The sequence below is a fragment of the Dipodomys ordii genome, unplaced genomic scaffold (assembly GCF_000151885.1).
Source record: "Dipodomys ordii isolate 6190 unplaced genomic scaffold, Dord_2.0 Scaffold67, whole genome shotgun sequence".
Lineage (NCBI taxonomy): Eukaryota > Metazoa > Chordata > Mammalia > Rodentia > Heteromyidae > Dipodomys > Dipodomys ordii.
In genome coordinates this window covers 2,768,684-2,786,590 of record NW_012267283.1, presented here as the reverse complement: position 1 = coordinate 2,786,590, position 17,907 = coordinate 2,768,684, and the positions used below count along the sequence as shown (strand labels likewise).

Sequence of the window (17,907 nt, the reverse complement as noted above, 5' to 3'; positions counted from 1 at the left end):
GTTGCTTATTATTATTGTTTTAACTCAGGACCTAATGTTTGTAAACATTCTACCACTTGAACCATGCCTCTAAACCTTGCCTGTTGAATGTTTTTTGAGATCCTGTGTTTAAATACACAATAAGGTTATATTTTTGGAAAATAATATAGCTGTTCATCAATTTCTTTCTCTGGGAGATAAAATTTCATTATGTTGCACAAACTGGCCTCAAATTCAAGTGATCTTCCTACTTCAGCCTCTTAAGAGGCTAGGACTATAGGCAGGTACCACTATATCTGGCTTGCTCATCATTTTCTTTCTTTTTTTTTGTCAGTCATGGGGCCTGAACTCTGGGCCTGGGCACTGTCCCTCAGCTCTTCAGCTCAAGACTAGAGCTCTACCACTTGCGCCACAGCGCCACTTCTGGTTTTTTCTTCTTATGTGGTGTGAGGAATTGAACCCAGAGCCTCATGCAGGCAAGGTAAGCACTCTACCACTGAGCCACCTTCCCAGCCCCCCTTGTGCACCATTTTCTAAATACACTAGCTATCAATATAAAAAAGATATTTTACTTGCCTCAAACTGTGTAGCTTTCTTTTGCTTCCCCTCCCTCCTCTACACAAAGTCATCACTCTTTTCCCCTCCCTGTCAGATTTCCAGGAAAGAACATGATGAACATCTTTCTTTACATCCTTAAAAGAATTAGGTTGATAAATTTTTTCAATGTACCTGCTTTTCATAGCGCAACTAAAATCTAAATACACAGAACACAGGCATAGGAACTAGGAATACAATGACATATACACACATCTCTATCTCAAAAATAATGATGCAATGAACAGTTCCAGAGAATCAGAAAGCTGAGTTTTCCATCCATGTTCTTGACTAAGTTTTTAATGAACTTCATCAATATTTATAAGTATAAGAGATAAACAGTGAACAGTAATCAGTGTCAATGATTCAAGAACTATTCCTGGGACAAAAATTAACACTGGGAAAATTCCATCCGTTAATTTTGCTATATTTTACGATAAGGAAATGCTGCCATTCTTTGATTTTCAAAGCAGAACATTTTGGGCCATGTTAAGAAATACACATTTAGGTTAGTTGTTTGAAAAGGGTTTAATTAAAAGAGTCAGTTTGGTGAATAAGTAAAATTTTCTTTCCTTCCAGACCACTGATCAGTTGGTCATTATTTCAGACATAATTACATATCCCAAATGGGTGATAATAACATTTTGAGTTTCCAAATGTAAAAGGAAAGGCAAATCCTGCCAGCCTTTGTCCTTGGGGGAAGAAGAGTTTTGTGGTTTAATTTGTCCTCCAGAGAGAATGAGGACTGTTAATTACTTGAGCCCTATTCATTTTGACTTTCCTAGGAAACAGACTTGCAATACAACAGAAGTTTCTAATAAGGCTAACAAGGTGAGATGTGTCTGCCCCCAGCTGCTGGTAACTGTATGACTCTTTCTCCTTTGCAAGGTACAAATGGCAGATCTGAGGTGGCTATTTGAGGACTGCATTGGATATTACACTCCCCTTCCTATACCTTGTTCCTTGGGGAATTTCTATATGCTCTACCTTTTCTTAGAAGCTTGCAGGTCCTAGGGGAGTACATCTTGTGGCCAGGCCCCATCCTAGGGGCTTTATTCACATTGCTATATGTTAACCTTCACAAGAATCCTCAGGGGTAGCTGACCCACTTTACAGAAATAGACAGAGCAGCCCAAAATGTAAATTTCTCAAGCATGTATAGCAAGAAATGCATCTAGGCTCTAACAGGGGGCTTCCCAACTCCATAATCCCTATGCTTTCCATTGTTTATTAACAGCTCCCTGCAGTTCTCTGACCAACTACACATTTAGGCACAGTGTCTGAGCTAACCAGGACTAATACCACCACCGCCCCTTACTATAGCACGTTCCTATCTCCTTTGGGTTATAATGACGTCACCTCCAATACATTGTGACTCCCTGGATGGGTACTGTCAAAGTCATTTTGCTATCCCTTGATAATGCCTGGAACAGTCTAGTGAACACCATAGCTAGGAGACTTCTGTTAAGCTAAGGTGAATAAAATGGTGGTGGGATGTGGCTCCTTTCATGGGTATCACAGATACCTTAGTTACCAACCATGCTTCCCTTTACTTATTGTGTGTGAGAAGTAGCTTCTGCTAAGGCTTCCAGTGATCCCTCTCCTAGTAGCCATGCTTCCATGCACCCCTCCCTTTGGGTGTGAGTTAGATCTAGTGACTTGCTCCTAATGAACAGACTAATGTTCTGACTACAGGATGCCATTTCTGTGATAAAGTGACAAAAGACTATGCCATTTGTCTTGTGGGCATTCTCTCTCACTCTTCTCATGTGTTCTTTCTGACAGAGAAACTGTAAGTGACTAAAAACTAGGGATAACTCCAACTCCTTTTTATGACTACTTAAGGATAATAAAAATATATTAAAGAAAAAAATTAGGTCCTAACAGCAACCACATAGATCATCCTTCAATTGAGACCAGAGCCCTCAATGATTCCTTGAATACAGTCCTATGAGAGATCAGGACACTGAAGACCAGCTAAGTTACCCAGACTCCCAATCCCAATGACTACAAGGTGAAAAATGTGACTTTTGGAGAGCTGTTTGTCACACTGAAATCACTAATAAGCCAACTATGTAATTTTTTTCAAAGAGAAAGGTCTGGTCCCATTATGACTTCAACTGGAATTTGGGAGATGCCCTCTGAAGGGCTCAGAAGCATTTACATCCAATCACTTAGCATCATAACAGCTGTTACAATGGGAAAACTTGAAGTACAGAACTCACAAACTATATTGTCTCGTTAACTTCCTCACGCGGGGAGGCTTGATTTCTGGTTTTTCCACAGCTGGTTGGGCGGTTTCCACGCGTATTGGGATAGGACTTCTAGAGACATGCCAGGGCAGGGAAGGAGGGGTAAGGGTGGGGGGGGGTGGAGGAAGGGGGGGTGGGAATGAGAGCAACATCAACAGAAAAAGTTTATCATCTTATTTTGACCATGCAGACTTCTTTAGCTAATTTACACCTTAATAACATTGATAGTCAAGAAATCTATTTCCTTCCATCTTCTTTTTTTTGTTTTTTTGTTTCTTTTTGGTCGGTTGTGGGGCTTGAACTATGGGCCTGTGCGCTGTCCCTCAGCAGTTCAGCTCAAGGCTAGCGTTCTACCACTTGAATCACAGCGCCACTACAGTTTTCTGATGGTTAGTTAGAGATAAGAGTCTCATGGACTTTCCTGCCCGGGCTGACATCGAACAGCAATCCTCAGATCACAGCCTCCTGAGTAGCTAGGATTACAGGTGTGAGCCAGTGGTGCCCGGCTCCCTCCATCTTCGTAATTATTTACACCTCCCCTCAAAAATCCCTAAAAAAAATCACAGGGAAGAAAATATACCAAGTTGGAAATGAAATATCACTGGGTTGCCAAACAAAACTGCCTGGTCCCAACCACCAGCCCAACCATTCTCAGACAAGGTTTTGGTCCATAACCAGGTTTTGGCAATAAAATAAATGAAGAGGAACTTATGGGCAACTCAGTTTTACTAACCAATAATCCCTAGCTATACTATTCTAAATCTGGCATCGAATACTAATTTAAAAAAATAAAGAACGGGCATAAGTGCTGCTGGCTCAATAGTGCTGGTGGCTGAGATATGAAAATCATAGTTTGGAGGTAGCTTGGGCTGAGCCAGCTTGAGATTCTCATCTCCAAGTAACCACCAAAAAGCCAAAAATGAAGCTATGGTCTAAGTGGTGGAGTGCAAGCCTTGAGCAGAAAAAGCTAAAGGATAGCACCCAGACCTTGAGGTCAAGCCCCAGTACTGGCATACATACAAAGAGAAGAGAAGAGAAGAGAAGAGAAGAGAAGAGAAGAGAAGAGAAGAGAAGAGAAGAGAAGAGAAGAGGGCTGGGAAGGTGGCTCAGTGGTAGAGCGCTTGCCTTGCATGCATGAGGCCCTGGGTTCGATTCCTCAGCACCACATAAGCAAAAAGAAAAAAGCCGGAAGTGGAGCTGTGGCTCAAGTGGTAGAGTGCTAGCCTTGAGCTGAAGAGCTGAGGGACAGCGCCCAGGCCCAGAGTTCAGGCCCCACAACCGGACCAAAAAAAAACAAAAAAAGAGAGAAGAGAAGAGAAGAAGGGAAGGAAAGGGAAGGAAGGAAGGAAGGAAGGAAGGAAGGAAGGAAGGAAGGAAGGAAGGAAGGAAGGAAGGAAGGAAGGAAGGAAGGAAGGGAAAAATCTAGCCAGTGGCTCACACCTATAATACTAGTTACTCAAGAGGCTAAGATCTGAGGATCACAGTTGCAAGCCAGATTGGGCAGACAAATTTGAGAGATTATTATCTCCAAATTAACTAGAAAAAGTCAGAAGTGGAGATGTTCCTCACATGGTAGAATACCAGCCTTGCACAATAAAGCTAAGTGAGAATGTAAGGCCCTAAATTCAAGCTTCAGAGCCTGTAAAAATATGAAATAAATAACCCAATCTATTTTATGCAAAAAACAGTCAAAAGATCTTAAAGAAAAAAACCGGAAGTGGCGCTGTGGCTCAAGTGGTAGAGCTCTAGCCTTGAGCTGAAGAGCTGAGGGACAGCGCCCAGGTCCAGAGTTCAGGCCCCATGACCGGACCCCCCCCAAAATAAAACAAAAACATTTCTATTTTATGTACATTTAACATGTGCTTGTTAAAAATTAAGTTCTTTATCCTTATATTTCATCAGTCATTTATGTCAGAGAGTAGATGGGCCTTACTCAGAATAATGATTTTAAGGAAAAACTTTAACATATTTTTGTAGTGATCATGACTGATTGCATTATTTTAAAAGTTAGTAATTACCTTCTAGCTCCAAAAGGGAATCAAAATAAGTTGAGGCCCTTAAAAGTCAATTAACACCTCTGGGGCTCCATTTTCTCTTCTATTCAGTATGTAATTATGTGATAAGTATGTGATTAGTACCAAATAAATTATTGTTGAATATAGGAAGAGCAAATAAGGAGTGGGAATCAACCTCTGCTACCTTCACACTTTACTCAGGCTGAGACCTTAGAATACTGAATATTGTTCCTTGAAGGACTGTCTCCTAGGAGACATATCATCTTGCCTACGTGCATTGGCTGTTTACCTGTAAAAAGCTTCACTCAGCTTAATGGAGGAAACTACCAAGGTGGGAGACAGAGTAGAAGCCTAGCTGAACACGGGGCACTGCTGAGGAGTAGATCCCAGTAGAAAGCAAGGGATGAGGCTAGAGGGAAAGCAGGGCCAGGTCATGAGGAGCCTCTGGCTGAGGAGTTTTCACCCAAAGGATTAAGGCAGGGGAGTAGTGCCGTGAGACTTGGTATATTAGAAAGGTTTTCAGAGAATGATGAGAGCATGGCTAACTGTTACAATACTAACTCATGGAAGGTGGGAATGGGGGGATAGCACGGAAGTCAAATTGATGAACAGACTTGTTAGGTGAGGGCATGAGGCTGGAGGAATCAAGGACTTTCTGATTTCAAGATTGGGTAAGAAGGTAATGATACCATTTACTAAGATCAGAAAACAAGGGAAGGTGGGAAGAGATTATTTAATATGTTATATGTTGGTTTGCATGCTGGAGATACAATCCAGGGTCTCAGACATGCTAGGCAAATGTTCTACCAATGAGCACCCTAGCCCAAATTAAGTCTCTGAAAATTTCAAGAGAGGGTATGTGTCCCTGGAAGAAGACAAATTTATAACCAACAATGTAGATCTGGAATTTTAAGAGAATACAGAAAATGTTAACCTTTATTTTGGGTATCAAGTCTAAGAATTCCCTAGGGAATTCTCTATCACTTAATATACTGATTTCTCTCCCCACAGAAATCAGTACACTCCACTACACATACACACACATACACACAAACACACACAATCTGTAAAGTCAAGTAGAACTTAAAAGTCTAATTTTAAGGCTGGGGATGTGACTGGTGGTAGAGCAGTTGTCTAGCACACAGAAAGTACTAGGTTTAATCCTCAGTATTGCCAAACAAAAAGAAAAAAATGTTTTGAATGAGAGATTTGTGTAGTGGTTTCTGGACCCATTTGAGGAAACTATCAGAGAGAGCCTGTTACAGTTTGGTCATGATTATTCTCCTCTGCTTCCCCTCAAAGGCTCATGTGTTACTGGCTAGGTCCCAGCTATAATGCCATTTTGGGAGATTCTACCAAGTTTAGGAAGTGAGACCAAGATGGAGGAGGTAAGTCTTGAAGGGGTGTGTCTTTGAAGGTGACAGCTGGTCTTTAGAGCTATCCTTGCTCTCTGCTTCCTGTCTACTATGAGATGAAGAGATTCTTCCACATGCTCTCTCTCAGGCCCTGACGCTCTGCTTCATCGTGTGTCCAAACTCAATATGATCCAAGGACTATGGGTTGAAATCTGAATTCATGAGCCAAATGGATATTTACTTCTCTAAGTTGTTTCCATCAGGTAGTTTATTATAATGATGACAAAAGTAACTAACACAGAGCCTCTGAAAGTGGTGGTAGACTACCGTGGGGGCAATGAAGCTGCTGTTACTCAACTGAAGAGACTCCTGCTTCCTCAGTCTGTGCCTTCTGCGGAAAGAGGGTTTCTTCCAGTTTTGATGAGATGGAAGCTATAGCCTGGGACTTTAAAGAAACAAGAAGGAAAAGCCTCCCGCACTGTGTTAAAGCGGCCTGTCACCACTCTAAGGGCAAAGCTTTTTATAAGACTTCATAGGGAACATGGCTTAAAGGAAGTTTTAAAGTTTTTTTTTTTTTTTTGGTGTGTGTGTGTGTGTGTGTGTAGCTCTCAGTTTAATTTTTCTTCTCTGATTTTGTCCACCAGCTGTCCTATGAAAAGTGTTCCCAGGATATTATTGACAACACAGAGTATCCCATGCCCATTCAAACCAAAAGTAACAGACCTCACGTTAGCATCCTGAAGACTGGATTTCTTACTGATATTTATAAACGTTGGCTCCTCTTTTCCAATCTGTTAAAGAAAATAGTCAGGTTAGTCAAAATGAGTATTTTCTAAATTTCTTTTTTTCATATTTCCTACATTCAAAGGGTTATAGATGAGTAAAGGTGGACCCAAAAGGTAATTAATCAAGGAGCCAACTTGTTCTGGTGTTTATATAAGAGAACAAAAAACACTTCTCTTGAGTCACCCTCACTATGAGGATTAAGATGCAATCATTTAGATGCATTCAATTCTTGTATTCATACATTTATCGAGCCTGCTCTCTGAATGAGAAAGGATGGTGTGGGAAAAGCCAAGGCTCAGGGTTGAGATATGAATCATAATGAGCTCAATACTCACATAGCACTTACAGTCTACAGAGAGGCATTTGGAATCTATCTTTCACATCAGCATAGCAAGCCAAAGAGGAATTTCTTCTTTGGATTTGGACAGAAGCCTGGCCTCCCTCCTTTTGGTGAGTCCCAAAGAATGGAAGAGGAAGAAGAGATACCTCCTTAGCCAGCCAGGCCAGTAGAGTGCCCCACACTGCTGATGGATGAAAGATAAAGCAGCCCATTGTCCTTGCCACTCATCACAACCTGTAGAGGTTGGCCTCTGGCCTGAGTACGTGTGGGGTGATGCTTTCAAGGACACATAGCACGGTTGGCCTGTTGGGCTTCTGCTTCCTTTCCTTATATCCTTGTCCTGCATTGATGCCCACAGGAATTGACATGATGCCCTGGGTGGTATGTCTGACTATGCACCCATGCCTTTCCACACAGCCCTTCAAAGCATGCTAACCCAGGGATCTCCAAAGCAGGTTCTTGTGTTCCCAGGAACACAAGTTTGGCAGATGACAGTGGAAGCTATTTCACAAAGTGTTCTTTAGCCATTAGGTATGAAGGAAAGCAAAATGAATTTCTTTTTGATGTAGGACTTCTCAGAGTCTTGAAGGTACTAGTGTGCATTTGGACCATTTTAGGGAGTCTGGTGGGTGGCATTTCTCAGAATGACTGGTGACAGTGCTCCCAATAATACTGCTCTAAAAGCACTGACCTTCACTTTTTTCTCTCTCTCTCTCCCTCTCTCTCTCTCTCTCTCTCTCTCTCTCTCTCTCTCTCTTCTTTTCCTGCCTTTAGGCCATTCTGTGTTTGATTGCTTGGCCAGGACATTTTATTTTCTTTGTGTGTGTCTCTCACCTTTTCCAAAAGGCAGCATTTCTGATACTCTGTGCTTCTTCACTGGTGCAGAAGCAAGGATCCACCACAAGTGATACATATAAGAACATTCTAACATATGTAATAGCAGCTTGGTAAACTGTGATGTGTATGTCACTTTAATTTTTTCTGTGAGCATATAAAATGACATATTTTAAAACAATGATAGTGGTAGAATTAGGACAAGGAGGATTTGTGATTGTCCCTCTGATATTACTGAGTGTGAGATGAGAGTCAGCCTGCTCATGCTATACAAAGAGCTTCTGTGCTAGGGTTCAGGGGCTCATCTTTAACTCCTCAAGAGGCTGAGACCCAGAGGACTGTGGCTCAAGGTTGGCTTGAGCAGAAAAGTCTGAGGGACTCTAAATCTCTAATTAACTAGTAAAAAGCCAGGTTGGAGGCATAACTCAAGCAGTAGAGCTGTGAGTGTGAGGCCCTACATTCAAGTCACAGTAACAACCATTTTTACATGCAGACAATCAGAACTCCTACCATTTCATTTGTGATTGACAATATCTCCACATCGAGCACAGGTACTGTGCCAGTTACTCTCTACACGGGTTGTCTCATTTAATCTTCACAATCACCTAAGGGTAGATACTGTAATCTCTAAATTTACATAAGGGGAAATAGAGGCTCAGGAAGATTGACAAGCAAGTTTAAGATGGCACTTTTGAGAAATGGTAGGTAAACTCAAACTCTGGCCATCTGATTTTCAAGATTTTATTATAGACCTTACTACTTTCTGTTTCTAGCTGGTTTTTGTTTTTGAGCCAGTCCTGGGGCTTGAACTCAAGGCCAGTGATCTACCACTTGAGCCACAGCTCCACTTCTGGCTTTTTGGTTGTTAGTTGGAGATAAGAATCTCATGGACTTTCCCACCTAGGTTGGCTTTGAACATTGACCCTCAGATCTGAATCTCATTTGTAGCTAGGATTGTAGGAGTGAGCCACCAGTGGTCCAGCTTTTTTTTCTATTTTTGTAAGGATTTTTCTGTTGTTTCTCATAGAATAATCTGAATTATTCAGATTGCTGACAACATGTAGCAGTTCTCTCTGTTCCATCAAGGAAATCCTGTGACATGAAAGCAAAGAAATGCATGGCCACATACCTGAGCATTCACCCTGGAAGCATTCTCCAACTGTGCCTTCAAGATGTTGCACTTAACATGCTCAGCCACGGGGGAAGGCAGCAGTGGGGTCTGCAGAGTCTTCTCAGAAACTTTCTTCTCTTCAGCCTGAAACAAAGAAAAATATGGAGGGACAGTTTATAAAAAGGGGTAGAAGATGCACATTAAAAATTCCCAACAATTACACTTCAAATGACACAGAACTAGATATCTAGGTAAGGGCAGTTATTCAATTATCATTTCTTCTTCCTTCTGCCTGAGGAACTGGACCAGAGAACAATCCTATTCATTCTGCTCTGCCAAGAGAGGCACTAGCAGGAAGGGACTTGCTCCTCCAGCCAGCTTATGCTCTCCCTCATCCCCAGCAACTGTGTTTGTGTCCTTTTACTGTAAAGAGGATTCCCATTCTCTTGTGAGGTAGTGAGAGGACCTGTCAGGAGTGTGAATGAAGGTTCAGAGTCACACACCAGGACTCAACTTCCCTACGCCCCGTAAGGTGTTATATTTCCCATAGCTACTACTTCTGACATAGAAAGACACAATGGTGTGATTTGTAGGGTCAAGGGAAAAGTGAAAAGCACTTGTTGATATTTTTTATAATTAATCTTGCTGGTAACTATGGTACTCAACAAGGAATTTGTATTGATACTGTTTGAGCCACAGTGCCACTTCCAGCTTTCTAGTAATTAATTGGAGATACGAGTCCCACAGACTTTCCTGTCCATGTTGGCTTCAAACCACAATCTTCAGATCTCAGCCTCCTGAGTAGCTAGGATTACAGGCATGAGCCACCAGTGCCCAGCTTTCCCTTTTCATTTTGATGTAAACCCAGCTCCTGGTTACACGCTAAGCACTCATCCACCCCTCAGGCACACGACACCCCTGCAGTCCCTATGTTACATTAGTGTAGGATGCCTTGGAGTTCTGGAATTTGGATTACCTTTACTATTGGTGTCAACTCCCCATGTGTCAAATGTGGACCTAATTCATGTGACTCGGTGAAAGAGGATTACCCTAAGACTACATAGTCATATCTGATCATGTTTGAAGCAATAATACCTTTGAAATCAGAGGCTTTATAACTATTATATTTATTATAATAGACATGGTGATATTTACATAACTATTAAAATAAAAAGTACTCATCCATGCATGCAGCCTGAAATAATCTTTAATGGTACGCACACCACTTCTGGGAAATAATTTCTTATTGCTCATCATACCTATTGAGGTTATTATGTATCCCAGTGCAACACAATGTTTAAAGCCAAATAGGCTTCCAATCAATACCTACTGAAGACAATTATGTTAGGCATTTATTTTCAGAAGAGATCGAAAGTCATAAGAGCATATGATCCTAGAAGTCATTTAAGGCTAGGCACAGAGGCTCAAGCCTATAATCCTAGCTACTTGAGAGGTAGCAATTGGTAGATATGGCTTAAGGCCAGCCTCAGCAAAAAAGAAAAGAAAACTCCATCTCAACCAATGGTTGGGCATGGCGACACATACCTGTCACCCCTGCAACACACAGAAACCCAAATAGGAGGATCACAGCTCAGGCTGGCTAGACATTGAGCAAGACCCTATCTGGAAAATGACCAATGCAAAATAGGCTGGAGATATCGCCCAAATGGTAGAGTATTTGCCTAACAAGCACAAAGCCCTGAATTCAAACCTCAGTGCCATAAGTAGATTCATGTCAGTACCATCAAAACCAAATGTGGTATGTCAACCACAAGGAACCAGAGCAAGAATAAATCGTACTGAAGTTCTTCAAGTTCAGAAATTGACATTATTCATGATAGCAGCAGTCCTACTGAGCAACTTGGTACCCATTGTGGGAATCTTATGAAAACCATAGAGGAAGCACAGAGCATCATTTAATAAAGATAAGGAGACACAGAATACAGTTTCCCAATGATGACATCAAACACAGAGAAGAGCATCTGGTCCCGCAAGCCCAGTTCAACCATTTCATTTAATACTAAGGCAGGCCAGGGTAGAAGCTCTGGATTTGAGTGTCAGTTTTTTTTCCCTGTTAGCCTCATCAAAAAATAGATGACGATGATGATAAAAGTAATTCCAATAACTAATATTACTAAGAGGGTATTATTATTATTTTATCCTATATATTTCAGTACTGGGGGTTGAACCCAGGGTTCTGTGCTTGCTAGACAAGCAAGCTAACAGTTGAGCACTTTCATCTATTTTTTATTTTGAGAAAGGATCTTGCTAACTTTCTCTGAACTGGCCTCAAACTTGAGATCCTCTTGCCTTTTCCCTCTCCTTCAGGGTCTGGGATTACAAGGTGTGTGGCAGGACACCCAGCTCTGACTATATATTTCATAGATACACCTCACTGAGTGGTCTCCTTTTCCATCTTGTTTGGAGGTAGGTACTATGATCATATCTGTTTTAGTAAAAGGTAAAAGTCTTATGTGATCTGAAGAAAAATCAGAAGAGTATTAACCTCACTTTGTACATGAGAAAAAGGAAGCAGAGCAGTGTAAAGTCACGAGATGCTCACCCAGGAATGGTGACTTTGCTTGACTCTAAAGCCAGAGCCTTCAACCAGAGCTCATTCAACCTAACTTAACATTAACTTTACCATGCCAGTTTCCCTTAACCTGTCTATTTCAGTTTTTCCCCTTTATTAGATTTCTTTGTATATGGGCCAGCACTGAGGCTTTCACAGAAAGCCTTGCACTCTAACTTTGCTTTTTCTCTCAGTGCTGGCACTCTACCACTTGATCCACACCTCCAGTTCCAGCTTTTTGGTGGTTAATTGGAGATAATAGGCTCACAGACGTTTCTACTTGGGTTAGCTTCAAACTGTGATCTTCAGATCTCAGTTTCCTGAGTAGCTATGTTTACAAGTATGAGCCACTGGCACCTGACTGATTATATACTTTTTAGGATGTTCAAATGAGGGGAAAAAAAGATATGGATGACACTTTCAGGCTAGATGCTTTGATTAAAAAAATTACAGAGCCAGGTGTGGTGGCATATTGTTGTAAGCCCAGCTATGCAGGATGTGTAGTAGGGAAAATTACAGTCCAAGGCTAACCAAGTAAAAAGTGTGAAATCATACCTAAAATAATGAAGCAAAAAGGGCTGAAGGTGTACATCAAGTGGTGCCTGCTTAACTAAGTTCAATCCCAAAGATGAAAGAGAGAAGAGAGGAGGGGAGGGGAGAGAAAAGGAGGGGAGGGGTGAGGAGTGGGTAGAAAGTGGGTAGAAAGATATGTAGAGATGGAGAAAATTGAAAAAAAAAGAAGGAAAAAAGAAGGAAGGAAGGAAGGGAGGAAGGGAAAGAGGGAAAGAGGGAAAGAGGGAAGGAAGAAATAAAGAAAAATGGTTACCATAGGAGAAGAACACTGACCCTAAACGTGGAGCAGGACTTGGAAAACTGGCTCATTTGACTGAATTCATTACCCTATGGGTCTTTAGGCAAATAGGTAACTTATTTATAACTTACTTATTCTGAAAGGTGAGGTTTACAGTGTAGGCTTTGGAGAATTGGTTTTGTGTTTGTAAATAAATGCAGTTATATTAAGATATTTGTTTCACACTGAGATGGAGATGGATGTTTTCACTGATATATGAAGAGTTAATTTTTAATTAGAGCTTAATTTGGGGGGAAAGTCATGCTGGGATACAGGAATTAAATTAGTTATAAAGTTCCTTTGCGGGTTTTGACAGTTGCTTAAGGGAATGTGGTTATACTGACAGTAATGACTGAAAACCTACTTCAAAAAAAAAATGCTGCTGGGGCTGGGAAGGTGGCTCAGTGGTAGAGTGCTTGCCTTGCATGCCTGAGGTCCTGGGTTCGATTCCTCACCAACACATAAGAAAAAAGAAAAAAGCCGGAAGTGGTGTTGTGGCGAAAGTGGTAGAGCGCTAGCCTTGAGCTGAAGAGCTGAGGGACAGTGCCCAGGCCCAGAGTTTAGGCTTCACGACTGGCCCAAAAAAAAAAAAAATGCTGCTAAAATAAGAAAAGAATGGCAACTCAGCACTGATTTTCTCCTTGAATCTGAGTAATTCTAAACAGCTTTTTTGGACATAAAGTTCAAGCTGATCTGTTGCTATTCATCTGGACAGAGCAAGGAATCTGCTCCGCATAGACTCAGGAAACGGCCAATATAAAAATGCGTGTATCCTTGTGCATTTTTTTGTTTGTTTGAATATTGAGAATGGACTTTTATTTCGATGTGTGATGTGGTTTTTTTTTTCCTTTAAAAATGCATCTCTGAGCTGGGCACCAGTAGCTCATACTTGTAATCCTAGCTACTCAGGAGGCTGAGATCTGAGGATCATGGTTTGAAGCCAGCCCAGGCAGGAAACTCCATGAGGCTCTTGTCTCCAATAAACTAATAAAAAAAGTCGAAAGTGGCGCTGTGGCTCAAGTGGTAATGCCTGCCTTGAGCAAAATGAAGTTCAGGGACAGTGCCCAGGCCAGAGTTCAAGCCCCAGGACCGGCAAAATAAAAGAAGCATATTTCTGTGGGAGATTACAAGACCCCAATTTCAGCTCCGAAGAAGGCCCAAGAATATCGTGCTTTCTGTTTTTTAACAGACCATTTTTTATCTTTTATATTCAATTTGAACTGTCAAAAGAAAGTTCATTACTTATTATGGGAATGCAGATTTCAAATCATGCAGGAATGAGCCAGAGATGGTGATGTACACTTTGCTCCCAGTACTTGGAAGCAGAGAATCACCCTTTTGAGGCCATTTCTGGAGTACATAGAACCATGCATTCATATATATCCAATCCAGCCTTATATAGGTAGTAAGACCTGGCCTCAAAATATCTAAAATTCAAGCAACAACAAGAACAACAAAACCCATACAAATGAATGAGAATTGGGTGTTAGCATTATATTTAAAATGAGGCCATCTGAGAATGTCATTTGGGGGTAAAGAAATGACCACTGCGATGAATTTTTACACACTTGAAATCCAATACAATTTAAATTCCTGTGATGAATTTGGGTACCACTTTAGAACTGGGCAGTGAAAAGAGCTTTTCATTAATAAATTAAGAGCAGGAGAATATCAAAACCTTAGAGAATCTGAATATGCTTGCTCCCTAAGGCTGGAGGGGAAGGGGGGGAGCAGGTGGAAACAACACCTTTAAAAGCCATCCAAGCCAATGGTCCCCAATCGTGGTGTCATGGCAACAAGAGAGCTCTGGGGGTAAAGATATGATTATTAATGACAGAACCAGCATGAAGTAATATGCTTTGCTCATGTGTGGTGGATAATCATATCACTCTATCTTACTTGCTGATTTTTACTGTTTGTTGTGATGCTGAGGATTCAACTCAGGGCCCAAGCAGGTGCTCTACCACTGACCTGCAAGTTCAACCCCTTATGCACTCCTATGGGTGAGGGAGAAAGGAGGGAAGTTTTAGTTTGAACTCCAGAACCTGCTATATAACCCACAGGCCTGTTAGGTTTGCCTTCCCCTAGGCAAGCAGCTCCCCTTAGCTTCCCACTAGTAGTCATGGCAACCACGCATCACTACTGAGCCTGGGAGCTCTCTGTGCCACAATATACTATATTTCCTTGCAAAACAGCTTAGGACAGTGTGAAACGCTGGGTAAAAGGCTTTAAAATCAGTTATCATGGGCCATGTGGAAGAAAAGTCGAAAACCAAGAGACTAAGAAAAAGCAAGCCAATGCTGGAGTAGATAATGCATTAGGTAATGCTTAACATTGCAATTAACCCAACAGGAAGGTGAGTGCTTTTGCTCTAATAGCACCTGAGCAGCGAATGTTCAAGCAAGACAGAGCAGAAATCCCTTCCGGCCCAGGCACATAATCTAGGAAGCGGGAGTCATAGGTTGGACATGAGCACCCTGCCCACACTCCAGGCAGCGGCCTGGCCACACCTTATTGATGTTGATATGCAGAGCAGGCCACGGCCCAGCAGCCTTCACTGTCTCCAGTTCCAGCTTCTTCAGATGGGCAGCAGCTTCACTGAACAGGGCAGGTGCTCCTGGACTCAGTTCTGCAAAACAGCCAGAGAGAATGAATCAGGACAGGGTGACATGACAGGTAGACATAGCGGGGGCTGGGAACACTTGCCACAGCCAGATGCCCACCCTTTCTGCCACTGCTTCTTCCTCTTCCTCTTCCTCCTCCTCCTCCTCCTCCTCCTCCTCCTCCTCCTCCTCCCCCTCCCAGCCTAATGGGAGGAGTTTCTGAAGCCCACTCTTACTCTTCCACAGAGATGCTAGGTGGGACTGGGTAAGTTGTTTTACCTCTCTGAGCCTCTGAAAAATGAAAACAGAATGTCTTATCTTGCAGGGCTGCTGTGAGTATTAAGTGAGATTGATGCATGCACAGATGCTTTAAAAATGGAAAAGCACCACATGAACTGGAAAGATTAGTGTTCACGCTGATAGACGGATACATGTGCCCTTTTTCCAATTAACTACTAAAAAGCTGGAAGTGGAGCTGTGGCTCAAGTGGTAGGGCATTAGCCTTGAGTGCAAAAGTTCAGGGACAGTGCACAGGGGACTGGTGCACATGTGTTCACATGTGTGTATGCGCTTGCACACACACACACACACACACTATATTGCATATATAAAACCAATTCATTTTGCCTTTCGTACTACTTTGAATTTGTGTGTCATCGTTCCTTCCCCTCTATTAACTATTCATTGAATTTAAATATTCATTACCTAGTAAAACTTGTGCTAAGTATTGTTATCAATTGCGACCTAGGGAGCTGAAATAAAGAGGCAAATGAGACACAATTCTTAGACTAGAACATATAGAGCACTCGAAATAAAAGTAATAAAGGGTTTAATTAGTTTCTATAGGAGCAAGAGACAAGGCACTCGAAAGCTGGCAAGAGTGGATGGATGACAGAGAATATTTTACTGATAACATTTATGCTGGCTCCTGAGGGATGTGTAAGAGTTCACTAGGGCACAGAAAAGCGATCCAGAAGACGGAACAACAGGTATGTGATGGATAGGGCTCATACCGGCACAGGCTTTGGAGAAAGGAGAGAGTAGTTCTGTGTAGCCGGAGTGTGCTGGGAAGAGGAGGTGGGGATGCTGGGAGAGACCAGGCTATGCAGGTCTGCCTGTGGCCATGTTCAAAAGCGAGGCCTTTATGCCACGACAGGGGAAGAGGAGGGAAAGGTCTTGAGGCATTCGGTCATGTTCTCTGTTAAATGCTGACTTGGCAGTGGGAGAGCTGCATTAGGAGGCTGTGGCAGTTACCCAGGTACAAAAGGATGAGCCTGGGATCTTCCTCAGACAAGGGCAGTGTGGGCAGACATGAGGGGGCAGAGTTCTGTGAAGTGCATAAATCCCATTTGCCCTTCCCATGTAACTGGGATGACAGCAGCACACAATAGTACCGACTTATTCATAGAGATGGAGTCTCGGGGGCTTTTTGCCCAGGTGGGCCTAGAACTGCAATCCTCCCAACCTCTGCCTCCTGAGTAGCTAGAATTACAGGCATTAGCCACTGATCACAGCCCAAGCCCAGTTTTTATGAAGTCTAACAGATGTTAACTCACTTTCTACTGCTGCGAACCGTGTTTCTCACTGCTGCCTCTATTTCTGTGATTTTCCCTTTTAGAGCTGGCATTACAGGTAGACCCTGTGGATCTACCTGACCCCACCTTGCTCTCAGACGAGGGGTGTCAGAATGGCTTTTCCTAAAATCAGGCCAGTGGAAAGCCAGCCACCACCCTCTGACCTTCCTCTTTTGCACAGTTCTGTACCCTGGGATTGAGCTGGAGCCCTCATTCTCTCTAGATTGCCTTCCCTAAGTTGCTCAGCTTTTAGTCTGATTTGTCCAAACCTGGCCACTGGCATAATGCTACCAGCCCTCATGCTGCATGGGTATGGGCAAGGACCTGCCCTGGGGTTTGGAAACTCAGGTCCAGCCCTACTCTTCTCTCTTGAACCCCCAGCTCTGAACCCCTGCCCCTTGCCCCCACTCACTGGTAAGGGACTTGCTGCTGGAGTTTGGGGACCTTAATGGCCCCTCTTTGTTCTCCAGGGTCAATGAGAGGCCATAGTTGGAATGATGCTGGTGCTGGTGGTGATGTCTTCCAGAAGCTTTTGGAGGGAATGGTGTACCCCCGTTCTCCTCGATGCCAAAGGGCAGCCGGTCCGAGGGACTGAGCAAAGGGGAGGGGAGCGGGTAGCTGTGTGGATGACAAGAGCAGGAGTTAGAAAAGGAGGGTTTTGTTGTTGTCAATGATTAACTGATAGACTGATATTTGAGTCAGGGTCTCACTGTGTAACCAAGGCTGGTCTTGACCCGCGATCCTCCTGCCTCAATCTCACAAGTGTTGGGATCATAGACTTATAACACTGCAGCTGAGGAAAAGTAGGATTTAGTAAAAGTCCTCTATGGATGTTCAAAGACACTTTCTATGTACGGATCAAAAACCAAGAGAAACAGATTCAACAAATAAATCTCTCTTAAAATGGATTTTGCCACTTGATATCTGAAGGAAAACAATAAAGGAGAAATATATCTCTATCTATCTATCTATCTATCTATCTATCTATCTATCTATCTATCTATCTATCTATCTATCTATCTATCTATCTATCTATCTATCT

General features: G+C 42.4%; 1 protein-coding gene across 1 annotated transcript in view; it reads right to left on the bottom strand.

Moving 5' to 3' along the window:
• Epb41l4b (erythrocyte membrane protein band 4.1 like 4B) overlaps nucleotides 1–17,907 on the bottom strand; it is a 135,563-nt gene that overhangs the window by 20,802 nt on the left and 96,854 nt on the right. The window contains exons 19-23 of the mRNA XM_013023228.1: nucleotides 17,278–17,483; nucleotides 15,199–15,317; nucleotides 9,285–9,410; nucleotides 6,919–6,986; nucleotides 2,799–2,897 (exon numbers count right to left, since the gene is read on the bottom strand). Coding sequence (XP_012878682.1) covers nucleotides 2,799–2,897; nucleotides 6,919–6,986; nucleotides 9,285–9,410; nucleotides 15,199–15,317; nucleotides 17,278–17,483 — 618 coding nt within the window. The remainder of the gene's footprint in view (nucleotides 1–2,798; nucleotides 2,898–6,918; nucleotides 6,987–9,284; nucleotides 9,411–15,198; nucleotides 15,318–17,277; nucleotides 17,484–17,907) is intronic.